The sequence below is a fragment of the Rattus norvegicus genome, chromosome 11 (assembly GCF_021556685.1).
Source record: "Rattus norvegicus strain SHRSP/BbbUtx chromosome 11, alternate assembly SHRSP_T2T, whole genome shotgun sequence".
NCBI classification, from domain to species: Eukaryota; Metazoa; Chordata; class Mammalia; order Rodentia; family Muridae; genus Rattus; species Rattus norvegicus.
The window spans coordinates 47,007,584-47,029,299 of record NC_141544.1 but is presented as its reverse complement, the minus strand read 5'-3'; the positions used below and the strand labels follow the sequence as shown (position 1 = coordinate 47,029,299).

Sequence of the window (21,716 nt, the reverse complement as noted above, 5' to 3'; positions counted from 1 at the left end):
ATAAAAACTGTGACTTCCCAAATGAGCTTCTAATATTTCTATTTATAGCCACAGACAAATGTTCCTCTCCACCTTAGTCAGAGAAGCATCTCTGGGAGGGTGGTGGCTGCGCAGACTCGAGAGAATAAGTGGTATTGACTTCCCAGCTCAAACCAGGACATTTCTACAACCTCCTCTAAGGGCACCGTGGAAGAGGGGACTGGAAAGAGCACAAGAGACTGAAGATGAAGAAAGGCTGCAAACCCATCTTCTGGATGACACAGCTGCACTCAGGAGCCCATAGCAGCTGTGATTGCCGCTATAAGATGCCTTTGTGCTGGATCTGCACCGAATGGGCCTCTCAGTCCTCAGTCAGGGTGGTATACTGGCACCTCAGTCAGGGTGGTAAACTGGTGAGAGAGGGGCTTGGAGGCCTCGCCCCCCAGTGCTGAGCTCTTGGTTACTGACCACTGAGAGGAAAGTCCTGGCCTCTAGTGAATGCTCCCCAATGAGTCCGCCAGGCTCCAGTGAGTAGCTTCAAGCCAGCAGTCACACAGAAGCCTCCAGTTAAACCCAGTGGGTCACAAAAGAAAACAAAACAGACAGGAATGTGGGAAAGGTGTTAATAGTGACGTGTTGTGGTGCATAAGAGGCAATGAGGATAGAGTAGTCAGACACATTAAATACACATGAAATCGGTCAGAGAACAGGTTTTTTGTTTTGTTTTGTTTTGTTTTGTTTTGTTTTTTAATGTGTCTTGTGACCAGGAGCCATGGGGGAAGTGATTAGGAGTGACCTTACAGTCTCTCCCTGGCCAGATGTGCCTTTAGCTCCCTAGCAAACTCTCTGGGGACAGGCAAGCTGAGCCCAGCTCTTCTAAGGAATGGCACTCTGGAAAAGTTCTGAAGAAATCAGGACCTTGCAAACAATAGTGAGCTGAATTGTATGCCTTTCTGTCACAGAATGTATAATGCTTACTGAAGCAACCACTGAACTGGGGGGGGGGGCATCTGAGGAAAAATGACCCTGAATTCCATAGGAACAACCCATGAACCCACCCTGCCCTTTTAGCCGCCCCACCCCCCCAGCACATGCTACACAAAACCCAGGTAGAAAGAGAGCTTGCCTCTTATCCACAGCAATGCCTGATACCACAGTGGTGAACACGGACAAGGGGCCTCCTTAAGAAGGCTCTTTCTGGTACCACCTCACATTACTAAGTGACCGATCAGGAAATCTGATTCTAAAATGACTGTAAAACGTGATCTCGGAACAGGGCTGAGCCAGCTGAGACATACTGACATTAACCGCAAAGGGAAAGGAAAGTATAGAGGGTAAGATGTCAGGCGAGCAAAGCCCATGGAGGGGCTTCACAAGTAAGGCTTACGACCATTCATAAGAGCATACATGTTGGGCAGTGCTGTCAGGGCTGCTAACATTTAATATTCCGATGGTCCGTAGAATCAGGTAGTACCTACCTGGGACAAGCCTAAATGGACAGAAGCGGTCTCCGATATATACATGATTTTGCCATCAGAGGCCACCACAAACACAAATCCATCTAGAGTCTGTAAAGAGAAAGAAGGCAGGGTGTGAGACTGTAGTTAGTGAGCCCAGCAACCAGAGCGCTCTGGACTGGAAGAGTCTATTACAATGAGAAGGGCTGGGGGTGGGGTAATTGCTTTGGGGGAGAGGGTGTTTGCTCAGCGTGCCCGGGGTCCTGAGCCAAAACTGCACGAGTGCACATTCATTACATAAGAAACTAAAAGCCCAGGGCCGAGCACTGCAGGTAACCAGGCTCAGAGCCTGATTCCCAAGCCAGGCTCCCAAATGCTCTCAGCGCACGCTTAAAACAACCTCACATCCACAGTACAGACACCACGCAAAACGTTCAAGGAACCCTAACCCGCTCAGCTTGAATGGCGTGGCTTTATTGTTTGGCCTTATTTAGCACTTAGAACGAATCCGAATCCGGCGTTCTATGGTTCTTAGGGGAGCGTCTACCGCTCCACAGGCTGCTTAATGTGGGAACTGGCAGAGGTGTACACCACCAGGACCGACACTTTATTTGCCACGGCTTTCTAGTTACCCCTAAGCACCGTTAGAATAATAAATTCCTACCATTGCTATTCCCTAGAAAATAAAACAGAATGTTCGATTATTCTACCAGACTGTGTCTACAGAATCAAGCATTTAGGCTCTGAAAGAGATCAAATGACCTTTGCCAAAGTCAAGGAGGAAAAGAGAGAGTGTCGACTTCTGAAAATGCAAAGGACTCCAAGGAAATTCTGATTTCCGTCTGAGTTGGCTAACCTTCCAGAAACAACGTGAGACTGTAAAGAGTGTTGCAGACAAGAGAGAGTAACAGCGGCACCATCACGGAAATAAAGACTAAATTCCTTTTGAAAAGAAAAAAAAATACTTGTATTTACTCATTCGTACTTTAAGACCAGGAACTTTAAGGGGGGACAATAAAGTTGCTAAAAGCTCCATACCAACTCACAATTGTACACCCATAAAAATATCCCAAATTAATTTCTGGCCACGAATTCTATTTTTACAGCATGTAATTGAAACCAGATTACTGTTGGGTTTCTTCAAAAAACACTCCTTTAAAGGGGCGGGATGGTCAAACGAGTGAAGAAGAAGTGTGAGGCTATCCTTAACCTTCTGCTGTATCGAAGTTTGCTACCAAAATTCTTTGCCATCTCACCTGTCATTACCTTCGTTACACTACGGGTAAACCCGCTTTAAAAAGACGTTAACTCAGCCTCGTTCTATTTTTCCTAACGGAATCAGTGACATTTCAACTTTGAAAAACAAAAATCTATTTCTAACGTTTTCATCTGAATGCTGGACTCCAAATTCATTTAAGAAGTAACAAATGGATCTCGTACTGTACTGAAGGAAGTGAGTGGAAGCTTAAAAAGTTACGATTAAAAATTGAAAGTTGCCCGACAGTAGCTTAAACAAACAAACAAACAAACAAACAAAAACCTGTTCTCAAAGGACGTGTGGAGTGTCACCAGCTAAGGAATTGGCCACACGGAAGACATCTAGGACATTGACACTACCCCACCGAGTTTCTCCTCGGAAACCTCAGTTCTTAGATGTCCCTGACATGAATGTCACTATATGAAAATGTTTGAAGTACACCGGCAAAAAAACCAACCAAACAAACAAACAACAAACAAACAAACAAGAAACCCAGCAGCTCCAGGCTGCGACCCTGGAGTGCGCAGGCTCACAGCCTGCACCCGACTCCCCTACTGGGCCGCAACTAATTTCCCTAAGGCTCCGACACCCCAACACCCCAGGAAGTGCAGTGTTAAGGCTACACCCGGGTCTTGCGGCAAAGCTGTACAAAGATCCGAGCGACTGCGTTGTTATCTGCTGGTCGTTGACTCTCCCACCTAAGCCATTAGGAGCTTTCCACGAACTTTTTCTTTTTTTTTTTTTTTTGAAAGAAAACGCAAAATAGAGGAGGGAAATGCAAAATAGCCATCAGCGGGCATTTTTTGGTGGCAGAGACAGATGACGGGAGTGCGGGCAACGAATCGCACCGTTGACCGGATTCTGAGGCGGGCATTTGAGATGAGAGGGAGGCCGCGCTGTCCTCAGCCACCCCAGCCGCTGAAGTGTAAGTGACTCCGGGCGCCAGGGCTGCCCAGCTACCCGCAACCCCGACGTCGAGAGAGTGATAGAGGCTGGGGAGCCCAATGACTGAGGGCGCCCCATATTTAAGTTATCGATATGGACCACAGAACTGGACCAATTCTTGTTGCGACCTCGGGGATGTTATTTACACTTTCCCTGTCTTCAGCTTCCCGCTCAGAATAAAATGGGGAGCGCTGGGTAGAGCAGCGAGGTGAAAACATTTTGCTCTTTTTTTTTTTTTTTCCGGAGCTGGGGACCAAACCCAAGGCCTTGCGCTTCCTAGGTAAGCGCTCTACCACTGAGCTAAATCCCCAGCCCCAAGGTGAAAACATTTTGGAAAGAAGCTAATGTAAGGTGGTGTTGGGGAGCGAGGAGAGTTGAGGATCTGCATTCTGCATCAGACACCTCAACTCCGGCAAAGCTAGAGAGCCGGGCTCTCTGCTTGCGACTGAGCGATCATCCGTCTGGGTCTGTCTTGGAGCGAAGCAAAAGTGCCGAGGACTTAGTCCGGCTCAGGGCATTGTGTGTCCCAGGGCTTGTGTGACTAGACACTCCAGTGGGGCTGGCGGGGTACAGGGTGTGGTTAGCGTTGATCTGATTTTGGATTTTTAAGATCCATGCCTGGTTCCTGGTCTTTTCGGATCAGAGGCACCCCAGATCCCTGCGCCCCAGCTCCCAGTTCCCCTCGCGCCCCCCACCCCCACCCTGCGGCCCCCGGAAGCACCTCAGGGAACACTTCTCACGTCTGTCACTGCAAGACACTGATGGCGAGGACACTTGTCCCAAGTCTCTACCTGCAGCAAATGGGATCCTAGTTCTTTGGCCACGCTGTCCAGAGGCCCTGTTCTGCTCGGCTGTCCCCACGCATCTCCTAGACCTGGGACAAAGGAATAAAGCAAATAATTTAATCGCAGCACCCAGAGACACCAGGACTCTAGGCCAGGCAAGTGGAAATCCACCCACCCGGAGCCTGTGAGCCCTCAGCTCCAACCTCTATCCTCAGGCCCTGCCCCGCTGCGTCCTTGCTGACACCCCTTTATAGGGGCTTTAAAACCTGAATGCCCACAGCGGGGAAGGTATAACATGACTTTAATCCCAGCACTAAGGCGGTGGGGGGTGGGGAGGAGCCAAAGGCAAGAGTATCTCTGAGTTCGAGATACCCAGGGCCACAGAGAAATCCTATTTCGAAAAGAAATACACACACCACCACCACCAACAACAACAACAACAATAAGCCCCCTCCCAAAAGACAAACTTCTGCCAGACCCCAGTTCTGAGGTCCCCCTCCCCTATTGCATCCCAAGCCAGTCCGGTCCATTGCTCCCGAGGGTCACTCACAGGTTCATGGTTCTGAAATTGCCATTTATTTGAAATGCCACAATGTAATCTAATCTGCTTTAAAATTGGTCATCCTGGAAGCCAAACCGGGGTATCGATTTGACCCGTAAATACTCCCCTGAGGATCTGCGCTGCCGCCCTCTTCCCACTTCCATCGAGCAGCCAGCAAAGATCATCAAATCCTGTGACCCTCAGGGTCTTCTGGGCGGGCGCTTACAGTTTCTCCCAGAAGAGTCCTTTTCAATCCCAGGGTTCCAGGCTCACCTGGTTGGCTTTGCTAGGCTCTTGTCTGTTCTCCCTACCCCCTCCACCTACAGCGAGTGGATTCTTTAAGAGTGAGGTTTCCCACCATCTCCCTTCCACCACAGAGTGTGCATGGGGAGAGAGTCAGGCCCCTCTGAGTCTCCCTCTCCCCACACCCCAGGGTTGGCTGCTGTGGTCAGGCAGAGTCTTTCCTCTGCTCTCTTCAGTGACCAGTGACCAGAGCCTCAGCCCGAGCTTTGAGCTCTGAGCCTTCACCCCACACTCAAAAAGCTCTCTCTCAGCAAAGTCCATCGGGTGCGTCCTCTGGGGAACTGCAGGCTAGGGCAAATCTCTACTTGCTTGCATGCCTTAAGTGTGGGGCCACAGGTCAGGGGCCCCTTGATAAGGCTGGACACTCTAAGCACGCACCCTAGCCATCCTTAGCAAACCTTGTGACTACAAAACCCCTCAATATGGAAGAGTTTAAGTGGGTTCCCTAAGAGTCACTGCTGACAAAAAAAAAAAAAAAAAAAAAAAAAAAGAGTCACTGCTGACGTGTGGCTGGCCTCTGATCCTCCAACCTAGGAAATAGAAAGCGGACCTTGAAGTCCAGTCCAGACTTCCTGGAAACTAAAAAGGGGGTAACCTCTACCTTCTGCTCCCATGCTAGTCTTCCCAGAGGGAAGTGGTGATTTACAGGTATCCTCCAGTGTCGGTCATCAGTCAAAGTCGCGTAGCTCATTATCCCTGGCCCCTCAGCCTCCACCGACTAGCAAGGGTGGTTCTGTCTCAGCTCCCCTTCAAGCATCCCACACTAATTCCCCCAGAGCACCATTTGCTTCAGACTAGTGACTTTGTTTTGTGGAGAGGAAAGCTGGGGCATCAGATCTTCTTCCCCATTGCAACAGTCATGGGAAGAACCAAGGTGTAAGACGCCCGGAGGACTCGGAAAATTAGTTTCTGAAAACCAGGACAGATGTGTCCTGGTGGGTTCCATTTCCCGTCTCCCAAGCCTTCCCGCCTTTGGGGGTGCTCTGGAGAGCCATCCCTTTCTCTATGCAAAGTTGCTTTTCTTCCTACTCGACTTTTCCCAGAGCTTTTGGGGACTCTTCCCATTTCGGAATGATCCTCCTCCCCACCAGAAGCCCATGTCTGCACAGCAGCAGAGCCCAGGACACACAGGGCTCTTTTCCTTATAATTCAAATACCCAGATGGTTTTTGTACCTCGGTATTCTTTTCCTGTAACTTCTTGAAATTGTGTCTCTTTTGGATTTGGCAGGAGGTGGCTGGGCTGTACGGGACAATTCCCCGCCCTACCCCCAGTCACCTCATCCTGGAGTAGTGGCTGTGCCTGTTGTTCCATTAGGAGCCGCTGTGGGAGAGGTCTTTTCAATTCAGCCTGGAAAAGTATACTTTGCACGGTACTTAGGGGTGGAGTACGATAAGGTTTGCCATGGAGAGTCTTGGTACCGGAGAATGATAGAAAGCCCTGAAAACTGAGGTCCTTGTTTAGACCCAACCAAAGGATTTATGTAATTATTTGAAAAGTCAGGGTGCCCCAGAGTTCATAGTTAGAGGTGGTCAGTTTCACTGGACCCTAAACCTGCTCCTCCCCAGGAAGGGAGCACAAAGCCTCACCCTTACCTGCAGTTCCTCAGTCTTAAGATTGGGTTCCCCAACAGCTGTCCTCCACAGGAGAAGCTGGGAGCCCCCAGATAGAAGGCCAGGTTGCCTGGGGAGACCCCAGGGAGAGGTGTCTGAGACCACTGGGGAGGAAGCCAAGCCTATGTGCCCATTTCTAGTGGCTTCCGCTAACATTCTGGGGTCAGCACGTGGCTCCCTATTGCCTGCCCATCAGTGACAGCCCAACAGACCACTTAAATCCAGGAGCTAAATATGGTCCCTCCTCACTTGGCCCTTTGGTCAGTTGGTCAACAAATGACCCATGAGCAAGTATGAGGGTCTCAGTCAGGCTCTTGGGGTTACCTCCAGATGCAAACCACAAACCACAAGCACTGGACCACAAAACATGACATTTAGAACAGGATGGGAAATCAATTCCTTTGGAAGGTGGGCTGCCCACCTGCAACTCGGGGGTCTGCACTCACCACTGTACCAACAAGCGGGATCCTTCTGACTAGGAAGAGGAGATGGGTCCTGATCTAATTAATACCTGAGTGTTGGTAAACACAGTGGGGTCCCATATCGAGTCTCTCAGCCCTCAACACTGGGCTCTCCATAAAGGTCTTGTGGAAGTTGAATGTGATTAATACCTTCCTCCTCCTGTGGAGGGGGCTGAGTGGCCCCACCCTGCCCAAGAAAGATGACAGTATAAAACCCAGTTAGAGAGCCACCTCTCTCACCAGAGATCTGGCCTCCTGCTCCCCCGACCCCACCCCTGGTGTTTGAGGTATCATCTCATAAATCATGATCTCCAGGCCACCCCAAGACCTATAACCATCTCACCTCTAAACCTCATCTTCTTGGGACAAAGTTAGGGAGGACCAAGGTAGGGAGCACCAGGATAAGAGCTTCTCAGTCATTACTACATCTAAGGAACCCTGGTCCTCCCTTCTATGTTGCCAGCCTCCCCTCCCCCAAATAGCACTCTTGTAGAGCGGGGAAGAGGGCATGTTCTTAGAGAAGGCAACTTCAAGCTAGCTCCAGACCAGACTATCCAGACTGCAAATCAAGCCTGCCAAAATGAGTGGGGGCGAGGAGCCAGCCCCTTGATCCCCCCATAGGTCTGCTACAGGAGTCATTTAAACCCCAGCACCCTTACAGTGTCTAATACATGGATCTAAACACCACCACCACCACCCAATCCTTGCCCTGGATAGGGTTTGGTGGCCACCAGGGCTATATACAGCCTCTGCAGGGTTGTAAAGATCTGGCCTTTTGACTTGAGACCACAGCGAGTCCCTCTTCTGTGGTGCACCAACACTCCAACCTTAGAGTCCTTCTGCTCTCTCCAAGGTCTCTGAAAGGGCCTTTCCTGGCACCAGCCCCCATTTCAAATCAGCAGGCCAAGAGACAGGTTTAACAGTGTGTGAGGAGTAGGGATGCCCCCAAGAAAGCCTTCTACTGGGTTGATGGGACAAGGAGGGGGTTGGCTTCAAGTTCTGGGCAGCCCACCACAGGGTAGGGTGCACACAATCTGACCCCAGGGCCAAAGACCCCTGAGAGAGCAACCTCCAAAGCTGAATAAATACTTAGCCCTATTTTAAGTGTGAGATACAGACCCACCAGCGGTACCTGGCGGAGCCCAGAGCCCATGAGGGAAGCTTCCTGTCTGCGTTCCCACCTTCACTTTCTTAATCCTCAGTGCTAGACCATCTCGTGCTCTAAAGCCAGGGGCTGCATAACAGGCAGCGGTGGCCTCAGAGTGCAAATAAAGAAATGGTCATAAAGACAGATGGGCACATGCACACAGGTGTAGGACAAGAGAGTCCTCACCAAAGTCTTGAACTCAAATAATTTTGATCCACAGAAGCATGACGTAAGTCCAGTGCCTGTTGGGTATTTTGAAAGAGGTGAGGGGTGTATGTGCAACTAAATTTAAACTCCAAAGAAATCCAGTTGTTGGTAAAATTCAGACCTTGAACAACACCTTCCCCCAGCCCTGTGTGTGTGTGTGTGTGTGTGTGTGTGTGTGTGTGTGTGTGTGTACACGCACACATGTGTGTTGCTTTCTCTTAGTACACTGTGATGTGGCACCTTTGCCTTCTCCGTTCCCACATGAGAAGGCGGGAAAGGAGAGCCTAGCCCTGGTCCTGAGCTTAGCCCTGGGCCAGTCTCTCCTGCCAGGATTAACGTGCTCCGTCCTGAGGAAGCATCCCTACTTATTCACTAGTGGGAAGCTCATTTGGGGCTCTCTTGGAGGAGATGGATTGGTGGAATCTATAGCAGGGAAGATGGCTCAGGCTCTGGCCGGTAAAAACTGGCCACTTATATCTGTCCCATGTTTAAAAGCTCCTTTAGAGGCTGTGCCACGTTACCCATCACAGCTCAGATTATGCCGCAGCGCTGTCCACCCACCCTCAATCACCCACTGAAGTGTGCCCTCTTCCCTATTTCTAGCCCTTATTACAGAGCCAGCCTTGCTGAGCCCCCCCCCCCCATCAGTTTAGCCTTAGAAAGAAAGCCGAGAGGTAGAAAGGAAAGGGTCCTTAGACAGTTGCCCTGCCTCCTTCCCATTCAGGTGTTTCTGGGCACAATAACAAAGTGGTTTTCCATTTCTGTTGCAAGATTCCCTCTGCTTTTTCTCACTTGCATCCACAACGTTAACCAAATACTGAGTAGTCAATGGCCTGTTTTACAGAAGGCAGAACAGCCTTCAAGTCCCCGGAAAAGCTGGAGGCATTCCCCAAACTGCAGGACACCTTGCTGCCTGACCCTTTGCAGTTTCTCTTTCTCTGCTGGAGTATAGGCGCCCACCATTGCCTGCCACGCAGTTACTGAGTAAGCAGGACAGCTGGCTTGTCCGCCTTTGGCCTCACATTCCCCAGCTAGGAAGGGTTCCTCTGTGGTCGTTCTTCACTTGTGGGTCACGATTCATAACGGTATCAAAATTACAGTTATAGAGTGGCAACCAAAATAATTTCACGGTTGGGGTTCACCACAGCAGGAGGAACTGCATTAAAGGGTTGTAGCACAGAGACTCACCGCCCTGAGGCATTCCTCAGCACTTCATTTTTCCCACCCCCGAAGTCCCAAGCTGGTCTTCTAGAATCTTCTTTACCCCGTAAACAACCTTGCTCAAGGCAAAATTGTATTTGTCGGGTGGATTCTTGCTCAGAATCTTTTCCATTTGTGTGGAAGACCTGATCTAAAGATCCTGTCAGCGGGGGCTGGGGATTTAGCTCAGTGGTAGAGCGCTTGCCTAGGAAGCGCAAGGCCCTGGGTTCGGTCCCCAGCTCCGAAAAAAAAAAAAAGAACCAAAAAAAAAAAAAAAAAAAGATCCTGTCAGCGTCCAGTACTGCCCTGGCCATCAAGGCCCCTGAGAGCCACTGTTTTGATTTGACTTTAATGCAGCAGTCTTCAGCCAACCCTGGTAACCCCCAAAACAGGTTAAATTAATTACAAGAACCACTTCAGGAGCAAGGAGTACGTTATTTTGCATAACAGAGGTACTTGGAAAGACAAAGACTGCTTCAGCCTGTGTGAGAACCGGTGTCACACACAAGTGAGTGGGCGGGTGAGTTCCTTACACCCTAGGCTACCCTTTCTCTGACAGCATTGCTAGAAAGGGGTGTTGGAGTTAGCGCATTGTCTCCTTCCTTGTGCTGACCCCACAATTTCACAGCCATTTCTAGGGCTAAATGGTACCAGGCTGACCCCTTCAAGGAGCATCAAACTTTAGAGTCACCTTCTATGAAGAAGAGCCCCCCCCCACCTCCCAATTGGGCAGCGTCTGAGCAGTGCACTGAGAACAGTTGTGCAGGGCCGCACCCACAAACGGCGCACTCCTGCAGGAACCCAGAACGCAACCAAATGCCTTCATACGCACACCAGACTGAGAGCGTGTTTAAATGGTTGCTGTGCTGAACACACAATCGTGTCCCGGTTTTTAGTAGTCTTTGCTGGCCAGCTCCCTAACAAGAATAGTTTCCCCCAGTCCTCCCCTGCCAGCTAATCACTGGTTTGTTTGAATTAACTGACAACATACCATTTACTCTTTTGATAATTTCTATTTTTAAAACCCAGTGTGGCTGGGTGTGGAAGGAGACCTGATCTCCGCGTCTATTTTGTAGCAAGCGGATACGAAGGCTCCTTGCAGAACGTCAGCCAACACCACTCTTCCCGGTGGAAAGCAGACCAAGGAAAAGCTGCTGTTATAAAACCCAATTCGATTTTTTAAATTCTCACTGAAACTTTAGCCAGCAAGAAATTACCTCTGCTTCTCAGACTACGGCAGTGATCCGGGTCCAAGAACTGTCTGCACAAGGGGAGAAATCCTGAGGAAAGTTCCCTGGGCCCAGCTGGGTCTGTTTTAAGATCACTGGGTGTCAAAGCAGAGCTCTCCAAGGCGGGCCTGGGAGGCAGAGGCCGAGCACGGCCTTTGGGCACCTCGGCTCCCGCGTTCTCCGGCGCTTACTCCCGGGCCCCTCCGGGACTGGAGGCTGCACCCGCGGACAAGACAGCCGAGCTTCACCACTGTGGTGGAGAAAACTTCAGCTAAGACTCAGACAAAGTAAAAACAGGCTGTGGCTGGCAGCCGCAGAGGGGGCTTACCAATTTCGGGTGCAGCGCCCGGCGCAACAGCACTAGTGGAGGAGCCCTGTGGCCGAGGGACACCTGTCGCCAGCGGAGTAACGACTCTCCAAATCCCTGTCTTCCTTCCGCGGCGCTGGCTTTCCAAGAGGCCTGCTCTGCCCTGCCAGCCCTAAAGCCAGGAGGTCCTGCGCACAACAGGCCTCGGAGCCCGGTGCTTTCTGACAATGTCAAAATCCCTCGGCCCAGTCACAGACCCGATTCTCTGCGGTGTCTGACGAAGGCGCCCAGTCACCCGCTAGAGCGTGTCCACCCAGCAGGCCGCTATTTCCTACAAACCGGAGTCTGCAGGAGAGCTGCGGTCCGGCGACAATTGCTCGCTGTAGCGCTTTTAAATCCTGAAATGTTGCACTCAGGCCCACCCGCCACTTTTGAAATAATTCTTTTTCTCTTAACCTCAATGTTCAAATTTATCCAGTTTCTTGTCTCCTGTCCGTATATATCATCCTTTCCCAGAGCAAAGGGAGGCGAGTTGGGAAAACGATATACGAGAGACTTGAATCTGCTCACAAATGCTTGGATCCGTAGCGTTGGCCTGCGGTGCGCCGGCCTTGCTGTGCATCCAGCCGCTTGTAAAGGGTAGAGCAGCGAGTCCTTTTCCACCAGCAGGAAAAGAGAAATGGAAAAACAAAACCAAGGCAGAGGCGAGAGAGAAGTAGGGAGAAAGGGAAAAATAAAATTATAGTGGGGGGAGGAGGAGGAGAAGAAAGAAAGGAAGGAAGGAAGGAGGAAAGAAAGAAAGAAAGAAAGAAAGAGAAAGGAAGGAAGGAAGAAAGGAAGGAAGGAAGGAAGGAAGGAAGGAAGAAAGGTATGGAAGGAAGAAGAGAAAGAGAAGCCAGTGAGAGGAGGGGGCTGAGAAAGGAAGGGGAAAGAACAACCGGAACGAACTAGCCTGCCCGTGCCAGCTTGACAAACACCAACCCAGGGATAACGCTTGGTTTTCCCGACTCTGCCCGGAGCTTATAGGTGTTTGGATCGCCTGGCCCGGCGCAGTTTGTCCTCTCCCTCAGCTTGGGCCCGGACCGAAGCCCCGGCGCGGCCTCCCCAGCCGCGGCCACAGTAGCCCGGAGGCCGCGCGGGCTTCTCGGCGCACGTAAGCCGCTTTGCTGCCGCCGGCCGCCCCGCTCCCCCGCGCCTCCGACGCCCACCTGCAGCCTCACCTTCCGGGAAGACTGCGCGCATCTTCAGGTAGCTGGTGGTGAGCCGGATGATGGAAGCTTTGTCCAGCTGCGAGGTGATGGCCGAAGGCAGCGGGAGCAGCTTGGCCAGCTCGTAAAACTCGCCATTTTCCTTCTCCCTCCTGGTTTTGGCCGCATTTTTGGACTTCTCCTTCATCGCGCCTCGGCTCTGGGCATATTAGACCTCGCTGCGCTCCAGGCCCGCGGAGTCCCGCTTGGGCTGCGGCAGCCGGGATGGGGACGGGGACGCCAGGGGTCAGGTGAGTCGGGGGGTGCCGGGCTCGGGCAGGTGCGGGGGACGGGGCCTGGAGCACCCAACGGTTTCTGCACGGGCGCCAGCCCTGAGTCCGTCGCAAACCCGTTGCGCAGCCCTGCTCTCTGCCTGAGGCTGGAGGATGGACAGTCCGGTGTGGACCTGCTTCCTGCTCGCTCTCCTCGCCTCCGGTATCTCGGGCCCCGACCTTCCTGGGGCTATGGTTGGCAGGCGAGCAGTCGGCGACACTGTTTAGTCCTTAAAGGAGGGTTTTTACCCGCTGCGGCGAGGGCCCTCGGAAGGCAAGGGCGGCAGCGGCGGCGGCCGCCGCGGAGCCATGGGGCGGGAGCGGAGCGAGGTGGCAGTGACTGGAGCCGAGCTTGAGCTCGGTGCGCTCTTCTGCCCTCCTCGGCGGTTCTGCTTCCTTAGCCCGGGCGACCGGAGCCCGCGATCGGTGGCGGGGCGCAGCTGCTCCGCGGTCCACGTGTGACCGAACTGCGTTTGTTTATGGCGGACCCGCCTTCGGGCGGAGCACTGGGTTGCGCGGGGCCGCCCGGGGGGAGGGGGGGAGCAGGGGGAGGGGCCGCGGCGGGGGTGGTGAGACTCGCTCCGACCCCCGCCGCGGCCCGGGAGTCGCCGGCGCGCCTCCGCGTCGCCACCTCCAGGGACTGTCCCCACGAGAGAACGGCGCGCTCCCGGGGTAAGGTAAGCCGGGGTGAGTGCACGAGAAGCGTCGTGCTTGCTCGCTCAGAGGTTGAGTGGCAGGATCTGGGATCGAGGATGTGCGGCCAGTGCGCAGCGAGGAAGGAAGGAGGGAGGGCTGCAGTGGCTCGTTTCCACCCAGGCTCCAGGCAGGTCACTCGCGGGCGCGGCCCAGAAAAGGCGGCGCGAACTGCTGGCCAAGTGCCCGGCGAGGGGGGCAATCCTGGTTCCACTCTCGCTCCTTTCTTGGGTGGCCGGTCCGTGAGCTTGAAGGGGTGGCCCGAGAGAAAAATTACACCCCCACCCCCACTCATCCACACGCACGCGTGCACCGAAGTGACCCTTTCGCCCCTTCTCTTCTAGAAACCAGGGTGAAAAAAGACTGGCGCCTTCCGGAGAAGAGCGAGAGGCTGTGGGCGCACAGGGTGGGCCGGAGGGCACGCGGGGGCACCGAGCCCAAGGGGCGCTAGCGGGAACAGGGCAATCAATCGACTGTGAGCTAAAGCTTCAGGGCGACCATAGTGGAGCCAGGGTCACCCGGAACGCTGAAACAACCCACAGAGGTGGAGCAGAGGCAGTTGGAGAAGGGAGACACCGAGTGCGAGCATTCTCCCACTGAGCCAGACTAGGTTAAATAATCTTGTCTTGTCTTCCCTGCTGCTAAGGCAGGGAAGGGTGTAGATGGGGCGCTACAGTCCGGTCGAGCACCCGGACGGTGGCAGTCGCCGGAACCCTCTCTCCTCTTTGGAGCCTGAGCCTTCCGACGCTGGTCAGATGCCAACTTCCTAGGCATCTTGGAGCCCAGACAGACGCAGAGAGGTCTCAGGGCAGTTCTTTTTGTAGTTCTGGTCCTCGTGGCTTTTTTGGTGACTGTAAAGTTATGGGATGCAGGGAGTCTAACCTTGGGAACCGGGTGCCCAACAAGGGATTTCCTTGTCCTGGCCACTATCCCATTCCGCCCCCCTCCAGTCCCCCCTCCCAAGTCCGAGAGAAGCTTGCAGGTCTAGCAGCTCTTGGTACCTGCAGACTTCCTTCAACCACGCTGGGAGAGCTGGGCCTCTTAACCACTTGAGTGAAGCAGATTCTTCAGTCCTTTTGCTGGGACACCATTTGAAAACCCGAAGGTCGAAGGCCTTTGCGGAGTTATAGAGTGCTGTGGACTTCATGCGATGCGCAAATCCTAGCCCCTCTCTCCTTAATTAAAAAACAAAACGAAAAAACCGGCGTGCCGGGTGGTGCGAAGTCGCACCAGGCGGGAGCACAGAGGAACTCACGCTTTGCGCTTCCGACTTTGGAACTGGGTTCTGAGTTAGTGGGATTTTCTGGGTTCTGCAGTGATAAGGTGCACTTGCACGGTACGGGCAGTTTGCGGGTGGCATGGGTACCCTCTGTCCAAACCTGCAGCCCTTGTCCGGAGTTCAGTGGGACATTGCCTTTAGCCGCTCCGGGCAGGGAGGGGCTGCGGACCCACCCTGCTACCGCGAACCCACTCTAGCGTCGCTTCTCAGGCCTCCGTGGAACGCGCTTCTGCACTCTGCAGCTACGATAGGGTTTAATGCTTCTCCCACGCCCAGGATTCCAGACCCTCAATTATGGATTCCCGAGAATTTCTCCCCGGCTTGAAGGGATTACCCAGATCACAGAACTCTGGCTAGATGGAGGTGGGAGAAACCGTGCAAGTAACAATAACTGAAACTTGTCAAACGAATTTCCCAGTTTATAACAGGAAAGCGTTCCTGAACTCCTTCGCAGTGGCAGCCGTTTCCGCATCCGAAAGACAGTTTACGCTTTTGGAAGGAGGCAGCAAACGCGATTGAAGCGGGTTTGAGCCCAGCAAATGCCCAAAGAGGCTCCACATAAGCCCTTCTCCAAACATATGTTCACACCGCACTTCGAGGCTATGGAACTGGGATCGCCAGCGCCACCGTCAAAAGTCCAAGTCTTGGGGTGGGTATCTCAGTTCTAGAGGATTCCCAGCTAGGAAGGCGTCTAACGTCTATGCGGAAGAATGAAGAACCCCAACCTGTAGTTGGGACCCATCTAGAGCTCTCCCTCGGGAGTTGGAACATGGGATCCGCAGAGCAAGACTCTTAGACAGCCACAGTCTATTATTGCAAGATAGTATTAAGTTAGAAGCTCCGTTTGACGTGGGGGGGTAGAGAAAGAGAGAGAGAGAGAGAGAGAGAGAGAGAGAGAGAGAGAGAGAGAGAGAGAGAGAGAACATGGGTATATATGTAAGGCACGAAGAAAGCAGGGGTTGAGTGGGGATGTCTTTCCCAGTCATTTGCCGCCCCCCCCCCCCAGAGCTCCACTGAGCTAAATCCCCAACCCTGCCCCTTTACTTTTTGAGGCAGGGTCTCTGCACTGAACTTGTCTCCTTATTTCAGCAAAACCCCGGGAAAGTAAGCCCCAGCCTGCCTGTTTGTCTCCATCCTGAAGGGCCAACATTATACAGCTTCCTGTCCCTCTTCACTCTTTAGATGGGTTCTGGGGATCCAAACTCAGGTTCTCGTGTTGTGTACTTTACTTGTTGTGTATACTTACTGTGCCAGGCCCTGAGCAAGTTTTAACTGGCGCTGGGCACAGTTTAGTACAGCTTGTCCCTGACTCGGACTGGGGAAAGGGTCTGCAGACTGCGGCTAACGCTCAGCAGCGTCTGCACCAGCCTTGGGCCCTGGGTAAGAGGCAGAGCCTCGGACCCTAGAGCCTCAGTCACCTCTTAGAAACTACTTTCTGCCCACTAGTTGCAAGGAGCCTGCAAAGGGAGGGCGTGAGGAAGTGACCCACTGATCCCACAGACCGACTTCAGGCTGGGCACCCAGCTCTTAATCAGCTGCCAGCCTGCCAGCTCCACTAGAAATTTTCCATTAGGAAAACTAATCTGGATGAAATTTGGGCCCCAAGAAGAAAGGGGTGGGGCCAGGCTGCCCCACATCTGTTTGAATTTTCCGCTTCAGATGTTTGGGACTTTTTTTTTTCCAAGCTGCACACCCTATGCCTACCTGAGGCCTATCCCCAGCAGAAAGAAACCAACTTTCCGGTAGATCAAGACCCTCACAGATGTTTCTCCCAGGATGGGTTCTGGGGAAGCTGATGTGGTAAAAGGAGATCAGAGATCAGAGATCTGGCCACCACCAAGGTGTGTGTGAAGGGGGAGAGCCCTCCTGTTCCTGGCTGTCTTCAGTCTCTGAATGAAATTTAAGAGCTTCAGCCTCCTGAGCTATCAGAGGAAATAGAAAATCTTGAATCCTTGGAGACTGGAAATGTGTAATTTCTAAGCTGTTATCTGCACAGGCAATATGGGTGTGTGATTGCTTCATCAAGCCTCCTTCACACCCAGCGCTACAGATGCAACTGTCTCTTAACTGCAAGTCTTTCTTGGTATGAGCTGCCCAAAAGAATATACTTTCCTGTACCCACTCCCCTTGGGCTCATTGCTATTCCAAGACAATTACAAACACATTGCTTAAAATATAATTACAGGTAGCCAGAGCAATTTCAGAATAATTTGTTCTGGCAGAGGTCAAGACAGTAAGTCTGCCTGTTGTATAAAATCTCCCTTCCTCCCTCCTCTCCTCCCACTGGAAGTACTTCTCTGGAGAAAGTGTTTGCTTTAGCTTGATCTAGGCATTTAACTGATCCCAGTAATGGGACACATCTATCTTCTTATAGTAGGTACAGGAATCAGATTTCCAGAATCTGAGGTAGAGCACTATACCAGCAAGCACACTGGCAGAGGCAGGACACCAGCTCCTGTTCTTGTGAGCCTCTTCTGGCCCAGGAGAAAAGAGATATCCCTAGGCCCAGGGCTCCAGTATTGGGGTACAGGGGGCAGCAGTTCTCCTAGAATTGGTGATCTAGGACAACTACATATTCAAGGATAGTGACCCCAGAGGGTCACAGTTACTCCTGCCTGCCTCTCCCCTTCTCTCAAGAAGAGACATCTAGGGAAGCTGAAATGGTCACTAGGAACTTATTGTAGGGATTCTTAGAGTTCTTGAGAGAGGACCACAGGGCTAGATGGGAGGCTGTGCAAACACGGATTCATTTAATTTTGTCTGGAGATGACAACACCCTCCCATTCCCAAACACACACTTGTTCTCTCTGTCTTTTAAATCTGACCTTGCTTTCTCCCTGGCCTCTGAGAGAGACACAGCTGAGGACTTACACATGTCCCCCACCACACCATCCCTTCCCCCTCCTCTAGACACAGACATCAGTTACCTCCTGGGGGCGTCTCTCTGGGGGTCTAGGCCGTAGGTACACCTAGTTACCCAGCTTCAAGCTAGGCCCTTCCAGCAAAGGAAGTGGTAGTCAGGTCTGAGTGGATGTCACCTGACCTGCCACCACCCGCTTGGTTTCTCCCAAAGGGCTCTTGGAGCAGCTTAAAGGAAACAGTCTCCTCAAAATCCCCAGTGGGGGCCAGGCAGCCCACCTGCTACTGGGCAAAGCCCTGCTTTCCTCTACAAACGATCCTTATGGTTTTCAGGGAGGCCGAGATCACGTTTGAAAACCCCTAAGCAGGAGGAGGCTTAGTCCGCTGTGTACTGAAATTCCTCAGTGGTTACATCAATTACACACCGCCTTGAAATCTGAAAACCGATTAGTTCATTTATGACGTCGCTGAAGCAGCCCTTCAAAAAGAACCCTCAACCTAAAAATCCCTTTTAAGAACCAGAACAAAACCTACCCACCTGAGATAAATATTTCTAGACATCAAAGAAAGCGTGGATATGATGCCCCCCACCTCACCCCCTAAGCGATAGATAGTAGCCCAGGCTTAAATTAGGGTGGACTACAGTACAGGGCTGACACAGTATTTTATAGAGAGAAACTCAACTCGTTACGTTTAATTAACATACTGTAAGCTGCCAACGAGGAGTCTCTTACCTATTCTAAATAAATCTGGAATATACGGATTCGTTCAAAGTTTAAGGAGAGAAAGTTTCCGGTAGGCAGGTCTGGCGCGCTACACAATGTGGGCAGCCGTGGCAGATCTAAACCCCGGCCGGGGCTCTCCCTGTCTGGCTCAGATTTTCATTTGGTTTTTCTCTTTCTTTTAAAGGCCAACGTAAAAGGCGGGATTTCTGAGGTGTGTATCTAGAATATGCTCAGCCATCTTTCGAGGAGGGGGTAACACTCAGGACCCAAGGTCAACTAACTAACGAAAGCTGGATGCAGATATGGCTCCTTGGCCAGGCGCTGAAGCCCACCTCGGGCTTCGAAGCTGAGGATCACACTGGGGTACGCAGGCGTTGGCTGGAGGGAGGGGCGGGGGTCAGTCTTGTTCTCCGCGGGAGGATTCTCAGTTCCGTGGAAGCGGCTCAGCTCTGAGATCCCCACCTCTGGGCCCAGTACGAGTTGGTGATAAGATTCGGACTGTTTTCAGACTGAAAACCTTTGTTTGGGTCCTTAACGAACGCAAGCCTGGCGGCAAGTCCACGGCTCTCCTGAACCTAGAGGTTTGCTCCGTGAGCGTGACTCTCTGGCGCGCGTGGGAAGCAGCATGGGCGTGGGTCTCAGGCCCGCTCCGAAGCCCCCTCCACTAGTTCTTTCTACACGGGATCCGGTGGCCTGGGACCGCCGAGACTGCGGTAGAGTGGCCATAGAGGGTGGGGATCTTCCTGGTAGCTATAGGAAGCCCGTGCAGGGCTTATCTCTGTGCAGGGGGTGGGGGTGGGGTGGGGGGGCAGCTTCCTTGTCCCCCCCCCCCGTTCTGGAGTTCCTGCCGGAGCGGAAGGATCAACTTTTCTGGGTTAGACTCTGGAGTGACTCCCGATTAAAGAATAAAATCCAACGTGCCTCGTCCGTCCGAATCGTCTCCACTTTTAAGATGAGGGAGAGAGAGAGAGAGAGAGAGAGAGAGAGAGAGAGAGAGAGAGAGAGAGAGAGAGAGAGAGAGAGATCTGTCTAGATGCTAGAGCAAACACCTTAGAACCGTCCGTACAGAGTGGAGCTTGTTTTCGTGTAAAACGAACCGAAGAGAGAGAGAGAGAGAGAGAGAGAGAGAGAGAGAGAGAGAGAGAGAGAGAGAGAGAGAGAAGAGAGAAGAGAGAAGAAAAGTAACACTTGTCTTCCAGTCAAAAAGACGTCCGTCCGTCCTCGGAGAAAGCATCCGTTAGCTGACAAACTTGCGGTTTATGGATCTTTTTGATCTCCATCTCCGGAGCCTCCCCCGCCCACTTGAGGACAAAAGCAAAATAATCGCGTTCGCTGCGGGATTGGCGGGTCTTGCACCCCGCGGGTGCGTACAGGGACTGGTTTTGTTCGGGTCAAGGGGCTCTCCGCACTTCCCTCCCAAACGCGTTGGTATCAGGCGGGTTCCAGGGCCTGTCGCCCAAGCTGCGGGTCACTGTCCTTTTAGGGACAGGAGGCAGGTGCAAGGGCGCGCAGTGGAACGGAATCGAGGGAGTGGAAGCTAGTTAAAATTTCAGAGTTATTTATATTTGGAGACTTTCCATTTGCTAGGCCTTGCGGTCGGCGTAGGGTAACCAGGATAGAGGGTGCTAGAAGTGTTTATTGAGAAGTCCAGCTTCTCAGTAAACCCCTGAAGGCGTCGGGGCGTAGGGTGGAGGGTGGGAAATGTGCGGGAGTCGCAGTCAGAGAGTAGGTAGGGTAGATTTGTACGGTGTCTGGACCAAACAGTGACTTCAAATACCTTTAGAACAATTTAAGCCCCCGTGCCGACTTGAAAGGTCACGTGCGGACCTGCTTTTATTACTGGATTATTGGGAGGGGGGTTGCCATTGTTACACAAAAATAATTTACAAAGTGCTTATTGATGCCTACTTAAGATAATTGACCGAAGGACACCCCCCCCCCCCGCCGCCCTGTTTAAGCAGCACCCTGGTGCCCATAGCAACAGCTGACTTATTTATATTTCTGTTTATCTTATCTCATCTTATCTCATCTCATCTTATCTATCTATCTACTTCGGAGATATTTTACTTTTGTCCAATTCTGACAAAAGGAGGGCAGTAGATCTCTGAAGAGATTCACCTAAAGAAAGTTCTGGAATTCCAGGACCAACCCCACCCTCTGGTCCATAAGAATACCTCAGACATTGCTTGCTTTCTGCATGCTGGAGAGAGAACCCAGGGCCTCCTATAAGCTGCATCCCCCGAGCATCTGGACCTTCCTTGATGTTGGAGATCCATCAGTTCTGGGGTTATGAAGAGGAAGACTGTAAGTGGAGATCTCACATATTAGCATTCTGAGCAGCTTGGATTGAGAGCTAAAAAGCAAGAAGCCACCCATAGCAGATTGCTTGAAAACTCAACCCCCCTGCTCCCCTCGGAGGGCGACAGAAAGGCAACCATTTAAACACAAAGAGAATTCCTAGTCACAAGAGACAGTGCATCCAAATTAAGTTAGGAAATTGAAATGTATCTATCTTGGGCCAATGAGTTCCAATTCACTAGGTCAGTTTGAGGCTCTCACTCTCTGGCTTACTTTGAAGGAATCAAGAGACAGGTGGTGGTGGCAGCTTAGAGATGACTAATGGATCTTTAGGAATCTCTGCTCTGGGGTTGGTTTTCTGTGTGGATCCTGGAAGCTGCTTCTCTTGAGATGTTTTATGTGAGGGTTGCCAAGGGAACCTAGGGTAAAATTTTGCAGGAGTGTCTCTGAGAACATTATTCATAATTAAAAAAATGATTCATAGAAATCACCAGAAAAATTATAGCATGCCGTGTTCAAACACGTTGTGGGACCATGTGGAATAAATAAAACCAGGGTCTGGTTGGGTAATGCTGCCTCCCAGCCGTCCTCTGCCCGTGCCAGGACGATCTGATACAGAGCTATACATTTCAGAACAGCCTGTGTGATGGGAGCCAAAAGATTTTTCTCTAGGCTTTATTTATTTTGTTCAATATGTAGTCCAGGCTGGCCTTGGGCACCTTTCCTTTTACTTTTTTATAAACAGAATCTCACGTAGCCCAAGATGGCCTCAAACTCTTGTCCGCCTGGCCTTTCAGCTTCTACTCACTTATGATTGAAGGTTTCATGCTGGACACCCCAGGTTTGGGGTTGTAGCAGGCACCGTTTTTCTGCTGAGCTGTCTCTTCTGCTCAAGTTTCGTTCTGCATTCTT

General features: G+C 51.9%; 1 protein-coding gene and 1 long non-coding RNA gene across 2 annotated transcripts in view; one reads left to right on the top strand and one right to left on the bottom strand.

The window, feature by feature from the left end:
* Nucleotides 1-13,381, bottom strand: part of Sim2 (SIM bHLH transcription factor 2) — a 39,425-nt gene extending 26,044 nt beyond the window's left edge. Inside the window, 3 exon segments of the mRNA NM_001107108.3 lie at nt 1,458-1,547; nt 4,431-4,513; nt 12,652-13,381. Coding sequence (NP_001100578.1) covers nt 1,458-1,547; nt 4,431-4,513; nt 12,652-12,826 — 348 coding nt within the window. The 5' untranslated portion in view covers nt 12,827-13,381.
* A 113-nt stretch (nt 13,382-13,494) lies between these two features.
* Nucleotides 13,495-19,437, top strand: LOC102546699 (uncharacterized). The gene is made up of 3 exons (XR_015633341.1): nt 13,495-13,627; nt 15,341-15,571; nt 18,691-19,437. It is a non-coding gene; the product is annotated as an uncharacterized LOC102546699 (long non-coding RNA).
* Nucleotides 19,438-21,716: the final 2,279 nt, after the last annotated feature.